At 34.1% G+C, this 18146-nt stretch overlaps 1 protein-coding gene across 1 annotated transcript in view; it reads left to right on the top strand.

Annotated features, from left to right (window-relative positions):
* Positions 1–17805, top strand: part of LOC308495594 (glycoprotein endo-alpha-1,2-mannosidase-like) — a gene marked incomplete at its 3' end in the record, with an annotated part of 29791 nt that extends 11986 nt beyond the window's left edge. The window contains exons 2-3 of the mRNA XM_081080563.1: positions 1663–2244; positions 17696–17805. Coding sequence (XP_080936689.1) covers positions 1701–2244; positions 17696–17805 — 654 coding nt within the window. The remainder of the gene's footprint in view (positions 1–1662; positions 2245–17695) is intronic.
* Positions 17806–18146: the final 341 nt, after the last annotated feature.

Below are 18146 nucleotides of genomic sequence, written 5' to 3'. Positions count from 1 at the left end.
TTTTCATCAAACCAGAGAATTTAACATAATTCTAAAACAAAATCCCCAGAAACATCTGCCTATTACTTTGCTAAATGTCCATTTTCATGAGTTTTTATGAGAAAGAAGGAACTGATGTGATGGAATGCAGGGATGGTGAAGAATTGGACAGCACGTAAAGTGTCAGAGTAACCTTAGTAATCGTACTGTTCCCCAAGAATTTTGTATATTTTATATACATCTAATTATATGTACAATTATACATTTTTATATTGTATGTAAGTACATATAAAACTTACATATATCTATATATGAGATTAATATACATATTACATATTTGTGTGTGTGTATACACGTATGGTGTATATATGGATATACCACATCTTCTTAAACAGAATTTTGAAAACAGATAAAACCAAATTTTAGTTAGGTATGCTTATGTTTTGGAAAAACTGTAAATAAAGGTGAGGGAATGGTAAACATAAAAGTGATTGCCCTTAAGCAAAGAGAAGGGGTAGGCCTGGTGATTGGCAGAGTGCACAAAAGGTGGAGATGGGCTTTTAAAAGATGGCAGCTTTCTTTTTTATATGTTTCAAAAACTAATTTACGTCTTTTATAGTAATCTTTAGGTATGATACATTTCACAATTAAATAATGTTGACTTTGAGGAGAATCTCTGAATTTTAGCCCTAAAAGATATATGCTTGCTCATCTTGGTGTTTCTTACATATGTGCATAATAGAAGAATCAGTTTGTAGAAAGTTTATCTGTGTGTGACAGAATAACTTGCTAATTAGATTAAGTTTTACTCTTCTGTCTTTTACAGTTAGTTTAACTTAATGCTCCAGAATAACGACAGCATGGTATATAGTAGAAAGTTATATTTTGTAAGTATAATCAATGTCAACTTTTCACCAAATACCTTTTTAATACAAAATTATACATAAAAATTTAAATCTTTTATCTATGTGTATTATATGTATGTATACTCATGTATATGTACTCACTTATCTATACATACATGTATATACACACACTTATTAGAATATAAAAACACACTGAAAAAATTTTAGAAGCTGTCAATATGTTAATTTTATAAGCTCTGTTCAGTAATATTTTGAAAGTTATACAGTAATAATGTTTTTTTTTAAATTACATATCTCTAACTTATTTTTAAAAATTTTATCTCATTTCTAGTTTGTCTAAAAAATGTCATTTAAAATGTGTGAATACTGCCTTCTTGTGAAATAATAGTTAAATGAGTTTGTTGAAAATCCATTTGAAGACTAGACTTCTCGTGCTTTTGAAGATTTCCTTTTTAAAATCATGACCCTTAATTTTATATTTATATTTAGAACATTTTAGTCCATTTCCTTAGAATGTTCTCTTTATATTCAGTATATGCAAAATCTGTCCAAATGAAAACTGTGTTTGTTTTGTTAAGTAAAATTTCTAAAATGTTTATCTGACAAAATGTATTTGTGATATTGTCAAATAAATATTGCCCTTTAGTCTAGCCATATATGTATTCTGTTGTAGATATCAATATAGCAATTAACATCCTCATGCACTTTACAATTCTTTCAGTGTAATGAACTTTATGGATTTGAGTTTTTGTTTTTGAATACATTGGAAAATATTGTTAATACCATTTACTAATTACTGTTTTTCAATAAATTACAGCTAAACATTTATCATTTGGGAATTTAAAGTATGTCATCATGGCAAAGTTTCGAAGAAGGACTTGCATCATTTTGTCACTTTTTATTCTATTTATTTTCTCTCTGATGATGGGTTTAAAAATGCTGAGACCAAATAAAGCTGCTTTTGGAGATCCTTTTGGACTTGACCTTCTTCCAGAAGTTCGTCAGCGAACTCCTCACTTGGTGAAAAATGTTGATTCCCAAAAGAGTGACAAAATCAACAGTGAAACAAATATCAAGAATTTAAAAAGTGTTGAAATTTCTGTGAAACCTTCCAAAGCCTCTGAACCTTACCTGGAAGAACTGCCACCTTTGAATTATTATTTACATATATTTTATTACAGTTGGTATGGGAATCCACAATTTGATGGTAAATATATACATTGGAACCATCCAATTCTGAAGCATTGGGACCCTAGAATAACCAAGGATTATCCACAAGGGAAGCACAAACCCCCAGATGACATTGGCTCCAGTTTTTACCCTGAGTTGGGAAGTTATAGCTCTCGGGATCCTTCTGTCATTGAAACTCACATGAAACAAATGTACTCAGCTTCAATTGGTAATTATTTTATTTTATGTGTGTGTGTGTTTAGATATGTGTGTTTAGGTATGTGAGTGTGTATGTCTGTGTGCATATATATATATATATATATATATATATATAATTTTTGTAGAACATTAAATTACTAACCAGTTTTCATATTATTAATTATAACTATAAACTTATAAATTCCAAATTAAACTGTATGTATGTTCTTAAACATTCAGACAACAGTTTTTTAATACTATAGTATGTTGTTTAATTTTTAAATTTTGTAGGATTTCTGGATATATTATTTTGATTGATTTCTAATTTACTACTACTCTTTTCGAATTTTATTAAATTATAATTTGCATCACAGACAGTGAATTCTCCTGTTTTCAGTATACAGCTCAATAATGTTTTTCAGAGGTATACACCTGTTGAAATACTACCCCAGTCATGAAGTATAATACTCTATAGCCCAAAAAGTTTTGTCATGCTTCCCTTATTCTGCCCTTCTTCCACCCCAGGAAACTATGAATCTGATTTCTATCACTGCAGAGTAGTTGAGAGTGTTCAGTTACTATATAAAAATAGAATAGAATTATCCAGTGTGTGTGTGTGGGGGGGGTGGATGGTCTTTTGTTCAACCCAATGTTTTGAAATTTACCCAAGTTAACTATATCAATAGTTTAGTCATCATTATTGCTGAATGGTAATCTATTATTCTATGATTATAGCAATTTGTTTCTGCATTCATCTTCATGGACATTTTGGGCTATTTCAAATTTTAGACATGTAGCATATAATTTGGTCTTGGTTTTCTGTTTTTAAAACTAGTCTGACAATCTCTTCTTTAATTTCTGTGTTTATTTCCTTTATATTTGGATATGGTTGATTTTAAATGTTCATTTTGCTTTTTTCTGTTTATCCTATCCTGTTCCTTTTCCCCATTTTCTGCCTTCTCTTATATTAAGTATGTTTATTCCATTTAATATTCTCTTCTGGTTTATTACATGCATTCCTTCGTTTTATTTATTTTATGATTGCTCTAAAGTTTACAATATGCGCCTTTAATTTAACAGATGAGAAATCACCAGTTATTCTTGTTCTACCTTGCCTTCAACTTTCTCCTCCCTCTAACTTTTCCATTCCAGTTACACATGTTTAGATAGTGATATTATCCCACAAGTAAATAGTACAAAAAAATATATAATTTGATGCCTGATAATTCTTCAATCCATTAACATACCCTTTATAAAAACCTCCCTGGTTTGGTTCTCTCAGTCTCGTTAATGTTCCTAGCATTAGGGCCATAAGAAGGAATTGGGTGTTCACACATTTTTCTAGCTCTTGCACAAACTCACAATCAAGTTGATACGTATTATATATAGAGGCTTATTTTTTAGGTAGGTCTTTTTTGGGGGGAAACACGGTACTTACAGCTCTAGTTTCCATATAACATAAAATAGGATTGGTAAATTTAGACAGCATTAACTGCTGCATGTGAATGATGAATCTATTTACTATTTACTTGTGGGGGGAAGACCTTTGAAATGACTTTTTCCGGTTTTCAAAAAAGGATTTGTATCACATTCAATTCTTTTTTGTTATTTCAAGGTTGACTTGTTTGTGTCTATAAAAGTTACGCTTGACTGACGGAGAAGAATGGATAGTCATAGGAATTTTAGTTTTCTTAATGCAAACTGAACTGTATACAATGAGGATTTTTCCCCCTAAGATCAGATATATAACTGTTTTTATATATATATATATATATATATATATATATATATATATATGTAAGTGATATGTAAATAGCATACTGCATATATTATAGTTTAATTGCAAATAGAGAAAAAAGTTTCAGTTAATATTTAATTTTATGCCTATCTAATGTTTATGAAGACCTTTCCCTTATAAATTATTTACTACTACAATATCAATATGAGCATGAATTGTTTCAAAACATTGTCAAGAAACAATTACTTTAATTTTAAATGTTGACAATTTCACTATTGATGCAAATATTTTGTTTCTTTGGTAGATTTTCTGCTGGGGACAATAAAAAAACACATGATTGTAAAAAAAGATGACGTTACAATCCATCTGTAAATTATTTCCTTATTAGTTAAATATTGAATTATTATACTTACTGTTTTTTATTGAATATAATTGACAAGTAACATTATGTAAGTTTAAGGTGTATAGCATATTGATTTGATACATTTATATTTCAATATGATTGCCATTGTAGCATTAGTTAATGTCTCTATCACTTCACGTAATTATCATTTATTCTAGTAGGGGGAACAATTAAGATCTACTCCTTAACAAATTTAATGTTTATAGTACAGTCTTGTTTATAATCACTGTGTATTACATCTCTAAGTTGTCTTATTTATATACCAGTTGCAAGTGTGTACCTTAAACAGCATAGTTCCCATTTCCCCATTCCCAAGTGTCTACACCACCATTCCACTTTCTGTTTCTTTAAGTTTGTTTTTACAGAGTCCACATATAAGAGATCAATATTTGTCCTTCTATGTCTGACTTATCTCACTTGGCATGATGTCCTCAGGATTCATTCCTGTTGCACAAATAGCAGAGTTTTCTTTTTTTATGGTTAAATAGTATTCGTGTGTGTGTATATATACTGATATCTTTATTCACTTATTGATAGACAGTTAGATTTTTTTCCCCATATCTTGGCTGTTGTGAATAATGCTATCATAAACATGGGAGCTATATATCTTTGATAACCTGTTTTCATTTCCTTTGTATATATACCCAGAAGTAGAATTGCTGGATCATATGATAGTTCTATTTTTAATTTTTTAAGGAACCTCTATACCAGAGGTGTCCAAACTTTCTTCAACGTTTTTCACCAAGGACCATATACGGTAAAATACACAAACAGCCCAGCCCCTCACTCGAGGTGAAGTACGTATTGCCTCACCTGGTTTATTTAAGTAAATGAAATATATTTTCGGAATTTGCTGCGGGCCAATAAAAAATGGATCGCACGCCGCAGTCGGCCCGCGGGTTGCAGTTTGGACACCCCTGCTCTATACTGTTCTCCATAGTGCTTAAACCAGTTTACATTCCCATCAAGACTGCACAAGGGCTCCTTTTGCTCTACGATCTTGCCAACAACTATTGTCTTCTGTGATCTTGTTTATAACTATTATTATGGGTATGAAATAGTATCCATTGTAGTTTTGATTTGCATTTTTATGGTGATTAGTGACTTTGGATCTTTTCCTGCACCTGTTGGCCATTTGCATGCGTTTGTAAAAACTCCTATTCAGTTCCTCTGCCCATTTTTTACTTACATTGTTTTTCATTTCCTTTCCTTATTGACTTAGACAAAATTTGGATATTAAACCCTTGTCTATTACATGGTTTGCAAATAACATTTCTCATTCTGTAGATGCCCTTTCATTTTGTTAATTTTTGCTTTTGCAGTGTAGAAGCTTTTAACTTTAATGTAGTCCCTCTTGTTGAATTTGTCTTTTAATATTTGTGCTAAAACCAATGTCAAGGATTTTTCTCCCTATGTTTTCTTCAGACATCTTTATGGTTTTAGGTCTTATGTTTAAGTCTTTGATCTATTTTTTCTTTTTTTTTATGTTGCGGTGACAATTATTAGTAAAGTTACATAGATTTCAGGTGTACAATTCTGTAATAACATTATCTATATCTCACATTGTGTGTTCACCACCCAGAGTCAGTATTTTTCCATCACCATATATTAGATCCCATTTACCCTCTTCTAGAGCCTCGCTCCCCTCCTTTACCCTTACCCTCTGGTAACCCCTAAACTATTGTCTATGTCAATGAGTTTATTTTCTTTTAGTTGTTTGTCTTGTTCTTTTGTTTTGGGTTTATATACCACATACCAGTGAATCATATGGTTCTGTAGTTTTTCTGTCTGACTTACTTTGCTTAGCCTTATAATCTCAAGATCGATGCATGTTGTCACAAATGGTCGTATTTCATCTTTTCTTACCACTGAATAGTATTCCATTATGTATCTATACCACAACTTTATCCATTCATTTATCAAAGGACATTTTGGTTGTTTCCATGTCTTGGCCACCGTAAATAAAGCTACAATGAACATTGGAGCACACTTATCTTTATACAATGATAAATGTTTTCCAATTTTTTGGGTAGATACCCAGCAGAGGGATTGCTGGGTCATATGGTAATTCTATTCGTAACTTTTTGAGGAACCTCCACACTGCCTTCCATAACGGCTGCACCAGTCTGCATTCCACCCAACAGCATGTGAGTGTTCCTTTTTCTCCACAGCCTCTCCAACACTTGTTACAATTTGTCTTGTTGATGATAGCCATTCTGACTGGGGTGACATCTCTTTGTGGTTTTTATTTGCATTTCTCTTACGATTAGTGGTGTAGAATATTTTGTCATATGTCTATTTGCCATTTGTATGGCATTTCTTTCTCCTCTTTGGAGAAATGTCTCTTCAGTTCCTCTACCCATTTTTCAATTGGGTTGTTTGTTTTCTGTTGTTGTTGAGTTGTATGAGTTCCTTGTATGTTTAGGATATTAGCCCCTTATCGGACGCACTATTTGCAAAAATCTCCCATTCAGTTGGTTGCCTCTTTATTTTCTTGATGGTTTCTTTTGCTGTGCAGAAGCTTTTAAGTTTGATATAGTCCCATTTTAGTTTTTACTTCCTTGGCTTTGGAGTCAAATTCATAAAATGCTCTTTGAACCCAAGGTTCATAAGTTTAGTACCTATGTTTTCTTCTGTGTAGTTTATAGTGTCAGGTCTTTTGCTTAAGTCTTTGATCCGTTTTGAATTAATTTTGGTACATGGTGACAGATAACAGTCCAGTTTCATTCTTTTGCACGTGGCTATCCAATTCTCCCAGCACCATTTAATGAAGAGGCTGTCTTTTCCCCATTGTATGTTTTTTGGCTTCTTTGTCAAAAACTATCTGTCCATATTTATGTGGGTTTATTTCTGGGTTCTCAGCTCTGTTCCATTGGTCTACGTGTCTGTTTTTCTGCCAATACCAACCATGCTATTTTGATTATTGTTGCCCTGTAGTACAAGATAAAGTCAGGCAGTGTGATACCTCCATCATTGTTCTTTTCTCTTAGGATTGCTTTGGCTATTCAGGGTCTTTAGTGGTTCCAAACAAATCTGATGATTTTTTGTTGTATTATTTTCAAAAATGCTATTGAGATTTTGATAGGGATTGCATTAAATCTGTATATTGTTTTGGGTAACATGGCCATTTTAACTATGTTGATTCTTTCAATCCATGAGCAAGGAATGTCTTTCCATTTCTTTGTGTCTTCAATTTCTTTTAAAAATGTCTTACAGTTATCAGCATATAGGTCCTTCACATCCTTGGTTCAGGTTATTCGAAGGTATTTTATACTTTTTGTTGCAATTGCAAAAGGAATTTTTAAATTTCTTTTTCTGAGGTATTTCATTGATAGTATACAGGAATGCAGTGGACTTTTGTACATTGATTTGGTAGCCAGCAACTTTACTGTATTCGTTGATTGTTTCTAATAGCTTTTTGGTGCAGTCTTTAGGGTTTTCTATGTACAGCATCATGTCATCTAGCAAAGAGTGACAATTTAACTTCTTCATTCCCAATTTGGATGCCTTTTATTTCTTTGTCTTGCCTGATTGCTCTGGCGAGGACTTCCAATACTATGTTGAGAAGCAGAGGTGATAGGGGACAGCCCTGTTGTGTTCCTGAACTTAGAGCCAAGGGCTTCAGTTTTTCCACAATAATTATGATATTAGCTGAGGGTTTGTCATATATGGCCCTTATTATGTTAATTCATTTTCCTTCTATACCTAGTTTTATTAAGTGTTTTAATCTTATATGGATGTTGTATCTTGTCAAATGCTTTTCCTGCATGAATTTATATAATCATATGATTTGTGTCCTTTATTTGTTTATGTGATGTATCACATTGATGGATTTTTGAATGTTAGACCATCCTTGTGCCCATGGGATGAACCCCACTTGGTCGTGATGAATAATCTTTTAAATGCATTGTTGCATTCAATTTGCTAGAATTTTGTTTAGGAATTTTGCATCTGTATTCATCAGAGACATTGATCTGTAGTTTTCATTTTTTGTGTTATTCTTACCAGGTTTTGGTATCAGGGTAATGTTGACCTTATAAAATGAGTTAGGGAGTAATGTCTCTTCTTCGATCTTTTGGAAGGGTTTGAGCAGGACCGGAATTAGATCCTCTTTGAAGGTTTGGTAGAATTCACTAGTGATGTTTTCTGGTCCCGGACTTTTGCTTTTGGGAAGGTTTTGGATGACTGATTCAATTTTGTTACTGGTGATCGGTCTATTTAGATTTTCCAGCTCTTCATGGTTCAGCCTAGGAAGGCTATCTGTTTCTAAGAACTCGTCCATTTCTTCTAGATTAGTGGGTTTGGTGGCACATAGTCCTTCATAGTATTCTTGGATGATCCTTTGTATTTCTGTGGCATCCGTGATAACTTCCCCTCTTTCATTTCTGATTTTGTATATTAGTGTCTTTTTAGTGAGGCTTACCAATGGTTTGTCAATTTTATTAATCTTTTCAAAGAACCAGCTCTTTGTTACATTAATTTTTTCTGTTGTCTTTTTGTGCTCTATTTAGTTCTCTGATTTTTTATTATTTCCTTTCTACTGCTGTTCTTGGGTTTCATTTGTTCTTTTTTTTTCAGCTCTTTAAGGTGTAACGTCGGTTATTTTGGGGGGATTTTTCTTGTTTCTTGATGTAGGCCTGTAATGACATAAATTTCCCTCTTAAATCTGCTTTCGCTGCATCCCCAAAATTTTGACAGGATGTATTTTCATTTTCATTTGTTTCTATGTGTCTTTTGATCTCTAATTTCTTCTTTGACCTAGTCATTCTTTAAAAGTATGTTGTTTAATCCCTATGTATTTGTGTTTTTTCTTGCTTTCTTTTTGCAGTTGATATCCAATTTCAAAGCCTTGTGATCAGAGAATATGCTTGGTATGATTTCAGTCGTCTTAAATTTGCTGAGGTTAGTTGTATGATCATATGTATCGTCTATCCTTGAGAATGTCCCATGTACACTAGAAACAAATTTATAGTTTGATCTTTAGGATGAAGTGCTCTATATATGTCAGTTATGCCCATTTCATCTAATGTGTCATTTAGGGTAGCTGTTTATTTCTTTTCTATTTGGATGATCTATCCATAGCTGTCAATGATGTATTTAGGTCTCCTAGTATGATTGTGGTTTGGTCAATTTCTCTCTTTAATTCTGTTAGTAGATGCTTGGTATATTTCGGTGCTCCCTGGTTGTGGGCATAAATATTGATGACCGTTATGTCCCCTTGTTGCATAGTCCCCTTTACTATTTATGAAATGTTCATCTTTGTCTCTGATTACCTTTTTTATCATGAAGTCTGTTTCATCTGATATCAGTATCACTATATCTGATTTTCTCTGGATACCATTTGCTTGGAGTGTCAATTTCCCTTTAACTTTGAGTTTATGTTTGTCCTTGTAGCTGAGATGCGTCTATTTGGAGGCAGCACATGGTTTGGTTTAGTTTTTTGATCCAATCTGCTACTCTGTGTTTTTTTTGTTGGTCCTTTTACATTTAGGGTGATTATTCATATGTGAGGATTTCCTATTATCCTTTCTTTAGTTTACTGGTAAGACTGTGTCTCCATTGTTTCTTTGCCTTTTTGTTGTTGTCTTTTATTTCTCTGTGGTGGTATTCTATGATTTTTTTCCCCTCTGTTTCTTTTTTTGTTGTGTTAATGTATTTTAGTTCTGAAATTTTTTGAGTGTTTACCATTAAGTTTATGTAAAAGAAAGTTTGATATTTAGAGTATTCCATTTTATTCAGCATGCTTACTTTCTCCAATCCCCTATTTCCGGTTCAGGCCTTTACTCTCCCCCTTTATGTTTTGGTTGCCATAAATTGTCCCTGTTGGTGGTGGTGGAATGGCCTCCTTTAGTATTTCTTGTAGTGCAGGTCATGTGTTAGAAAATTCCCTCATCTTCTGTATGTCTGGAAAAGTCTTTATTCATCCTTCGTATCTAAAGGATATCTTTGCTGGGTATATTATTCTTGGCTCATAATTTCTCTCTTTCAATAGTTTGAATATTTGGTTCCACTCCCTCCTAGTTTGTAGAGTTTCTTCTGAAAAATCTGATGATAATCTAATGGGCTTTCCTTTGTAGGTTACCGTCTTCTTTTCCCTGGCTGCCTTGAGGATTCTTTCTTGGTCGTTAATTTTTGACAGCTTCAATACAATGTGCCTTGGAGAAGACATGTTGGGATTGAGGTAATTAGGTGTTCTATTTGCTTCTTGAATTTGAGGATCCAGTTCTGTCCACAAGTTTGGGAAGTTTTCATCAACAATTTGTTTGAATATATTCTCTGTTCCCTTCTCTCTTTCTTCTCCTTCTGGTATGCCCATTGTTCTTATATTGTTCTTTCTGATGGAGTCAGAAAGTTCTTGTAGAGTTCTTTCATTTCTTTTAAGTCTCAAGTCTCTTTCTTCCATCTGTGTAATTTTCAGGTTTGTATCTTCAATGTCACTGATTTTTCTTTTTCATCTGGTCAACTCTACTATCTAAGCAGGCTATTTCGTTCTTCATTTCTTTTATTGAGTTCTTAATCTTCATAAATCCTATTTGGTTCTTTTTTAAAATTTCAATCTCTTTGGTAAAATGTTCATTTTGTTCTTTGATTGTGTTTCCGAGTTCATTAAACTGCTTGTCTGTGTTTTCTTGCATCTCGTTGAGTTTTTTCAGTACTGCAATATTGAATTCTTTGTCTTAAGTCACATATTTCCATATCTTTAAGTTCATTTTGTTGAGACTTCATTTTCTTTCAGAGCTGTCTTGTTGCCTTGGTTATTCATGGCAATTAATGATTTATTACTTCTCTTCCTAGACATCTACAGGAGTGGCTTCTGCAACAGGTTGATAGGAAGAGGTCTTTGTTTTGTTTTCCAGTAGGTGTTGGTAGAATGTTTTATTTTCTCAGTGACTGCAGCCTTTTATTCTTCCTTACACTGTAGTGTTATTTTTTCTCTGCACTATTCCAGCTTCTCACACATGGGGGAGTTCCCCTGAAGGTGGGCTTCTCCTCTGTCAACAGTTCACATGGGTCTTAGGGCGTTCTTCCATTTGGGGATGCGGAGAGCTCCTGAATTTCCTAATTTCTTCCTGCACCAGATTCAGAGCCCGTATGTTTCAGCAGTTCTGTTTACTCCTGCAGGGATTCTCACAGATAGGTGATGACAGAGGCTGGGTGGATTTTGATAGGTGGCCCAGAGCAATGGCGGCGACCACCACCACAGCTAGTCCTGCTTCCACTGCTCCCTCTTCTTTGCTAGACTTAGTTGTACTGCGAATCCAGGTCTGCCGTCCACAGTTCTCAGAACTGCAAATTTTCTGTTCTTTTGCTCTGACACTGCTGCTCTTCTGCTTCTAGCCTTGGACCGGTGGGGGCGTGGTGAGCTCTGGGAGGGTAGGAAGCGGGTGGCTAGTCTCAGTGCCTAAGGCTTCTGTTGTCTGCTAGGCAGTGTGAGCTTAAACCACTGTTTTCAGCCTTCTTCCCTCAGTCTTTGCTCCAAGGTCTCTGCCCTGAACGTTGGGTTCAGCTATGTTGTATGCTGTTCCCTCAGCCCTGTGGGCCATTAGTGGAGCCCTAGCAGTCCAAGTTCTTCCCTCTCCCGCCCCTACGGTAGTTCTGGGATGCAGCGAGCTCGGATCACTGAGCTAGGTCTGCGTCCTGCACCCACGCAGCTCCGTCTCCACACTTCTCCTTTCCCTCTTCCCCTGCTCCTTCAGTGTGCCCACCTTTAGGTGATTTCAGTAGTGATTCTCTGAGTCTTGCCTGTCTGCTGTGCAGGGAGTCCTTTTTGGAGTTATAGTTTAATTTGTTGTAAATTCCAACGGAGATTTCCTGAGGCTCACCTCATGCTGCCATTTGTATGACGTCACTCATCTTTGATCTATTTCAAGGTGATCTTTATGAGTGGTGTAAGATAGATTTTCGTTTTCTACATATTATTTTCCAGTTGAAGAAACTTTCTTTTATCCATTGGACATTTTTGTCTCTCTTGTCCTATATATTAGTTGGCAGTATATGTGGGATTTAATTCTGGGCTCTCTAGTTTGTCCCACTGTTGTATGTGCCTATTTTTTATGCCAGTACCATACTGTTTTAATTACTACAGCTTCATAATGTGGTTTGAATTCAGGAAGTATGATACCTCCAGTTTTGTTTCGTTTATTCTTTCTCAACATTTCTTTACATATTAGGGGTCTTTATATGGTTCCGTATAAATTTGAGGACAGATTATTTTATTACTGAAAAATGCTATTGGATTTTGATAGGGATTGAGTTGAATGTATGTGTTTTTCCATCGTTGAATCTTGAGGATTTTTGCAACTGTGTTCATGAGGGACTTTGGTGTCTAATTTTCTGAGGTTCTTATCTGGCAGTGGTCAGTAATGCTGGCTTTATAGAAATAGTTTGAAAGCTTTCCCTCCTTTCCAGTTTTTCGGAAAAGTTTGAGAAGGATTGGCATTAATTATTTGAATGTTTGGTAGAAAGGGGGCGGACGGTTAGCTCAGTTCGTTAGAGCACGGTGCTCTTAACAACAAACTTGCTGGTTTTATCCCCACATGGGCCACTGTGAGTTGTGCCCTCCACAACTAAATTGAAACAATTACTTGACTTGGAGCTAATGGTTCCTAGGAAAACATACTTAAATAAATAAAAATTTTATTAAAAAGTATTTTAAATCTTTCATAGAATTCACCTGTGAAACCAAGTGGTCCTGGGGTTTCCTATTATTGTAGGAATTTGATTATTGATTCAATCTCCTTACATGTGATTGGCGTGTTCAAACTTTTAATTTCTTTCTGGTTCAGTCTTGGAAGATTATATGATCCTAGGAAATTATCTATTTCTGCTAGGTTATCTAATTTGTTGGCATACAATTGATTATACTAGTCTCTTATGATCCTACCGTGTTTCCCCAAAAAGAAGACCTAGCCAGACCATTAGTTCTAATGTGTCTTGGAGGAAAAATTAATATAAGACCCAGTCTTATTTTAATATAAGACTAGTTATAATATAATATATAACACTGGAAATAATGTAACATAATATAGTACTAGATATAATATAATATATACTATAATACCAGATACAATATAATATAATGTAATACCAGGTCTAATATAATATAATATACTGGGTCTTATATTAATTTCTGCTCCAAAAAATGTATTAGAGCTGGTGGTCCGGCTAGGTCTTATTTTTGGAGATACATGGTATGTATTTCTGTAGTATCAGTTATATCTTCTCTTTCATTTCTGTTTTTATTTATTTTGAGTCTGTCCTTAGTAGTCTCGCTAAAGACTAATTAGTTTTGTTTATCTTTCAGAAAAGTCGGCTCGCAGTTTGGTTGATATTTTCTCTTGCTTTCCTGGTCTCGATTTCATTTATTTCTGTTCTGATCTTTATTATTTCCTTTCCTCTGCTAACTTTGGGCTTTGTTTGTTTTTCTTTTTTAATTCTGTTAGGTGTAAAATTAGGTTTACTTACAGTCTTTCTCTTTTTTTCAATACATGTATTTGTCTCTATATACTTCTCTCTCAGAATTGCTTTTGTGCATCCTGTAGGTTTTGGAGTATTGTGTTTCTATTTTTGTTTTGATATGTTCTTTCATTCTTGTTTTGATTTCTTGATTGCTCCATTGATTGTGTAGGAGTTTGTTGTTTAGTTTCCACATGTTTGTATATTTTTCCTCTATTTTGATTAAGTACAGCTACTCTGTTCCCTTCTAGTTTCCACTTCATGGAATATCTTTTTATCCCTTCACTTTGAGTGCATGTGCGTCCTTAAAGCTGAAGTGGGTCTATTGTTGACAGCTTATATTTGGGTCTTGTTTTTTATCCATCCGGCCACTCTGTGCCTTTTGACTAGTTAACTCAATCCATTTATATCTAGAGTAATAATGATATATAAAGACTTAGTAATGCCATATGATTAATAGCTTTCTGGTTTTATATTTTCATTTTTTTCCCCTCTGTTTCTACCTATCTTGTAAATTGGTTATTTTCCATGATGGTATGTATGCCCTGTTTCTCCTTTGTCTTTTGTGGATCTGATGTAGGTTTTGCTTTGTGGCTACTTTGAGGCTTACATAAAAGAGTACGTTTTTGGCTTATAACAACTTACCTTGATATCATATGAAGGCTCTGCATTTTTACTCCTTGCTTTTATATCATTGATGTTACAATTTACCTCTTTTTTTGTGTTGTTGTGTATTTTTTAACAACTTACAGCAACTATGGTTATTTTTCCTACTCTTTTCTGTTACCTTCTATACTCTCACTGAGCAGTTAACACAACATTCTAATATAGAATTAGTTTTCTAAGTCTAACTTGTATATTTTCACCTTTACCAGTGTGTTTTATACTGATACAGATGCCAAAAAAATGAGTACACATTTTAAGAAAGAAAAAAACTGTATTAAAATTGTAATACTCAATATATACCGATAACAAAAGATAAATACAAGTCACGTGTATACATTTTTTGGCACCCCCAGTATATTTTCATGTGCCTGCTTAGCCTGTTTTCATTTCAACTTGAGAAACTTTAGCATTTCTTGCAAGGCTGGTTAGTGGTGATGAACTCCATCAGATTCTATTCATCTGGGAAAGCCTTTAAGTCTCCTGCTTATCTGAAGGATAAGTTTGCTGGATAAAGTATTTTTTGGCTGGCCATTAAAAAGATTTTTTTATTAAAATTTATTTAAAATTTATTGCGATGACAATGGTTAGTAAAATTACATAGGTTTCAAGTGTACAATTCTGTAATGCATCATCTGTATATCACATTGTGTGTTCACCTCTCAGAGTCAGTTCTCCTTCTATCACTATGTTTAACCCCATATATCCTCTACACTATTGTCTGTGTTTATGAATTTTTGTTACTTTGTTTGTTTTATTCCTTTGTTGCTGTCACTTTTATATCCCACATTATCAGTGAAGTCATATGGTTCTCGACTTTTTCTGACTCATTTCACTTAGCATGATAATATCAAGATCCATCCGTGTTGTCCCAGACATCACTATTTCATCTTTTCCTATGGCAGAGTAGTATTCCATTGTGTGTATATATAACAACTTCTTTATCTAATCATCTCTGGTTGTTTCCATGTCTTGGTCACCATAAATAAAGCTGCAGTGAACATCAGAGCACATGTATCTTTACAGAAAAATATTTTCCGAATTTTGGGTGTATACCCAGGAGAGGGATTTCTGGGTCATATGGTAAGTCTGTTCTTAATTTTTTGAGGAACCTCCACCCTGCCTGTCTTGGTCGCTGCACCAGTCTGCATTCCCACCAACCTTGTATAAGGGTTCCTTTTTCTCCACAGCCTCTCCAACACTTGCTATTATTTCTCTTGGTGATAATAATAATAATAATAATAATAATAATAATAATAATTCTAACCGGTGTGAGGTGACATCTCACTGTGGTTTTGATTTGCATTTTTCTCATCATTAGTGATGTTGAGCATCTTTTCATATGTCTGTTAGCTATTTGTATGTCCTCTCTGGAGAAATGTCTGTTCAGGTATCCTGCCCATTTTTAACTGGATTGTTTGTCTGGTATCAGTACTGCGACCCCAACTTTTTTTGTTTGTTTCTTTCCATTTTCATGAAATATCTTTCCTATTCCTTTACTTTGTGTGTGTTTTTCAATCTGGATTGAGTCTCTTATAGGCAGCATGTGTAAGGGTCTTGTTTTCTGATCCATTCAGCGGTGGCCCCGTCTTTTGATTGGAGCATTTAATCCATTTACATTGAAAGTAATTGTTGATAGATATGGAGTTGTTGCCATTTTATTCATATATTTTATTTTTTTTCATCTTAAGTCCCTCTAATATTCCTTTCAAAGATGGTTTGGTGGTGATAAACTCCTTTAGCTTTTTCTTCTTTGGGAAGCTCTTTAACTGTTTTTTGATTTTAATAGTCTCGCTGGGTAGAGTATTCTTGGTCGTAGGTCCTTGCGTTTCATCTCTTTGAATATTTTATGCCAGTTTCTTCTGGCCTGCAAAGTTTTTGTGGAGAAATCAGCTGACAATTTTATGGGAACTCCCTTATAAGTAGCTAGTTGCTTTTTTCTTGCTATTTTTAAGATGTTTTCTTTGTCTTTAACCTTTGGCGTTTTAATTATGAGGTGTCTTGGTATGGGCCTGTTTGGGTTCATCTTGGTTGTGACTAGGCGCTTCCTGGACTTGTATGTCTATTTCCTTTGCCAGGTTAAGGAGGTTTTCTGTCATTATTTCTTCAAATAGGTTCTCAATTCCTTGCTTCCCTCTTCTGCTGGTACCCTTATGATTAGAATGTTGCTATGCTTGATGTCCCAGAGGCCTCTCAAACTATCCTTTTTTTCTTTTTTTTAGGTTTTTCTTTTAAAGTATTTTTTTCTTTTGCTGGGTGTTTTCTACCTTATCTTCCAAATCACTTACTCATCCTCTGCTTCATCTAGTCTGCTGGTGAGCCTTTTGTTTCAAGACACTGATTCTCACAAAAATCCACACATGAATGTTTACAGCATCTTTATTCATTTTTGCCCCAAATTGGGAGCAACCAAAATGTCCTTCTGTAGGTGAATAAACAAACTGTGGTACATCCATACAATGGAATATTATGCCTCAATACAAAAAATGAGCCAGAAAGCAATAAAAACACGTGAATGGACCTTAAATGCATATTGCTAAGTGTGAGAAGCCAGTCTGCAAATTTTACGTTTTGATTCCACCTATATGACATTCTGGAAAAAACAAAACTATAGAGATAGTAAAAAGATCTATTTTTTTCCCTGGCAATGGAGAGGGAAAGGGAAAAGGGATAAATAGGGGGAGCACAAAGGGTTTCTAGGTCAGTAAAATTATTCTTTCTATATAATACTATAATAGTGGTCTTATTATGCATTTGTCAAAAGTCATAGAACTGTACCACACAAATGTAATCTCTGAACTTTAGTTGATAATGATGTATCAATATTGGTTCATCTGTTGTAACAAATGTACCACACTAATGAAAGATATTAATAATAACTGAAACTGTATGTGGGAAAGATAGGGAGTGGCTGGGGACTATATGGGAACTATGTACTTTCTGTGCAATTTTTCGGTTCTATAAACCTAAAACTTATTCTAGAAAGTAAAATCCTATTAATTAACAGTTACTGATGCCTGATAAAGTGTTGATAAAATTGACTGTACAAAGTAATAACCAAAACTGGTATCTATGTGACAAAACAACATTAAGTGAAGATATGCTTGTTTTTTATTGTTAAAAATTTAGTTCTCATCTGCTGCTCCCCACTTTTTTATTAAAAAAATAGCTGCAGTTATTTCTGTTCCAGTGTTCATTTTTCTTTTTGGTCTTTTCTGTTAGGTGTGCTAGCCCTTTCTTGGTACCCACCTGATTCAAGTGATGAGAATGGAGCACCTACTGATGACTTGGTTCCAGCTATTTTGGACAAAGCTCATAAATATAATCTGAAGGTATTTTATTTTTTTATTGCGATATAATTGACATATCACATTTTTCAGGTGTTCAACATAATAATAGATATGTATGTATTGTGAAAAAATCATCACAATTAGTCTAATATCCATCACCATACACAGGTTCATTTTTTTTTTCCTTGTGATGAGAATTTATAAGATCTGTTTTCTTAGTATCTTGCAAATATAAATGCAATTTTGTTAACTATAGTCACCACGTACTTTTTACATCCCTAGGACTTATTAATTTTATGACTGGAAGTTTGTACTTTTTACCATCTTCACACATTTTACTCCACCCCTGCCTCAGGAAACCACAAACCTGTTCTCTGCAGCTA

Source organism: Rhinolophus hipposideros (assembly GCF_964194185.1).
Source record: "Rhinolophus hipposideros genome assembly, contig: HAP1_SCAFFOLD_285, whole genome shotgun sequence".
NCBI lineage: Eukaryota > Metazoa > Chordata > Mammalia > Chiroptera > Rhinolophidae > Rhinolophus > Rhinolophus hipposideros.
This window is presented reverse-complemented; position numbering and strand designations above follow the sequence as displayed.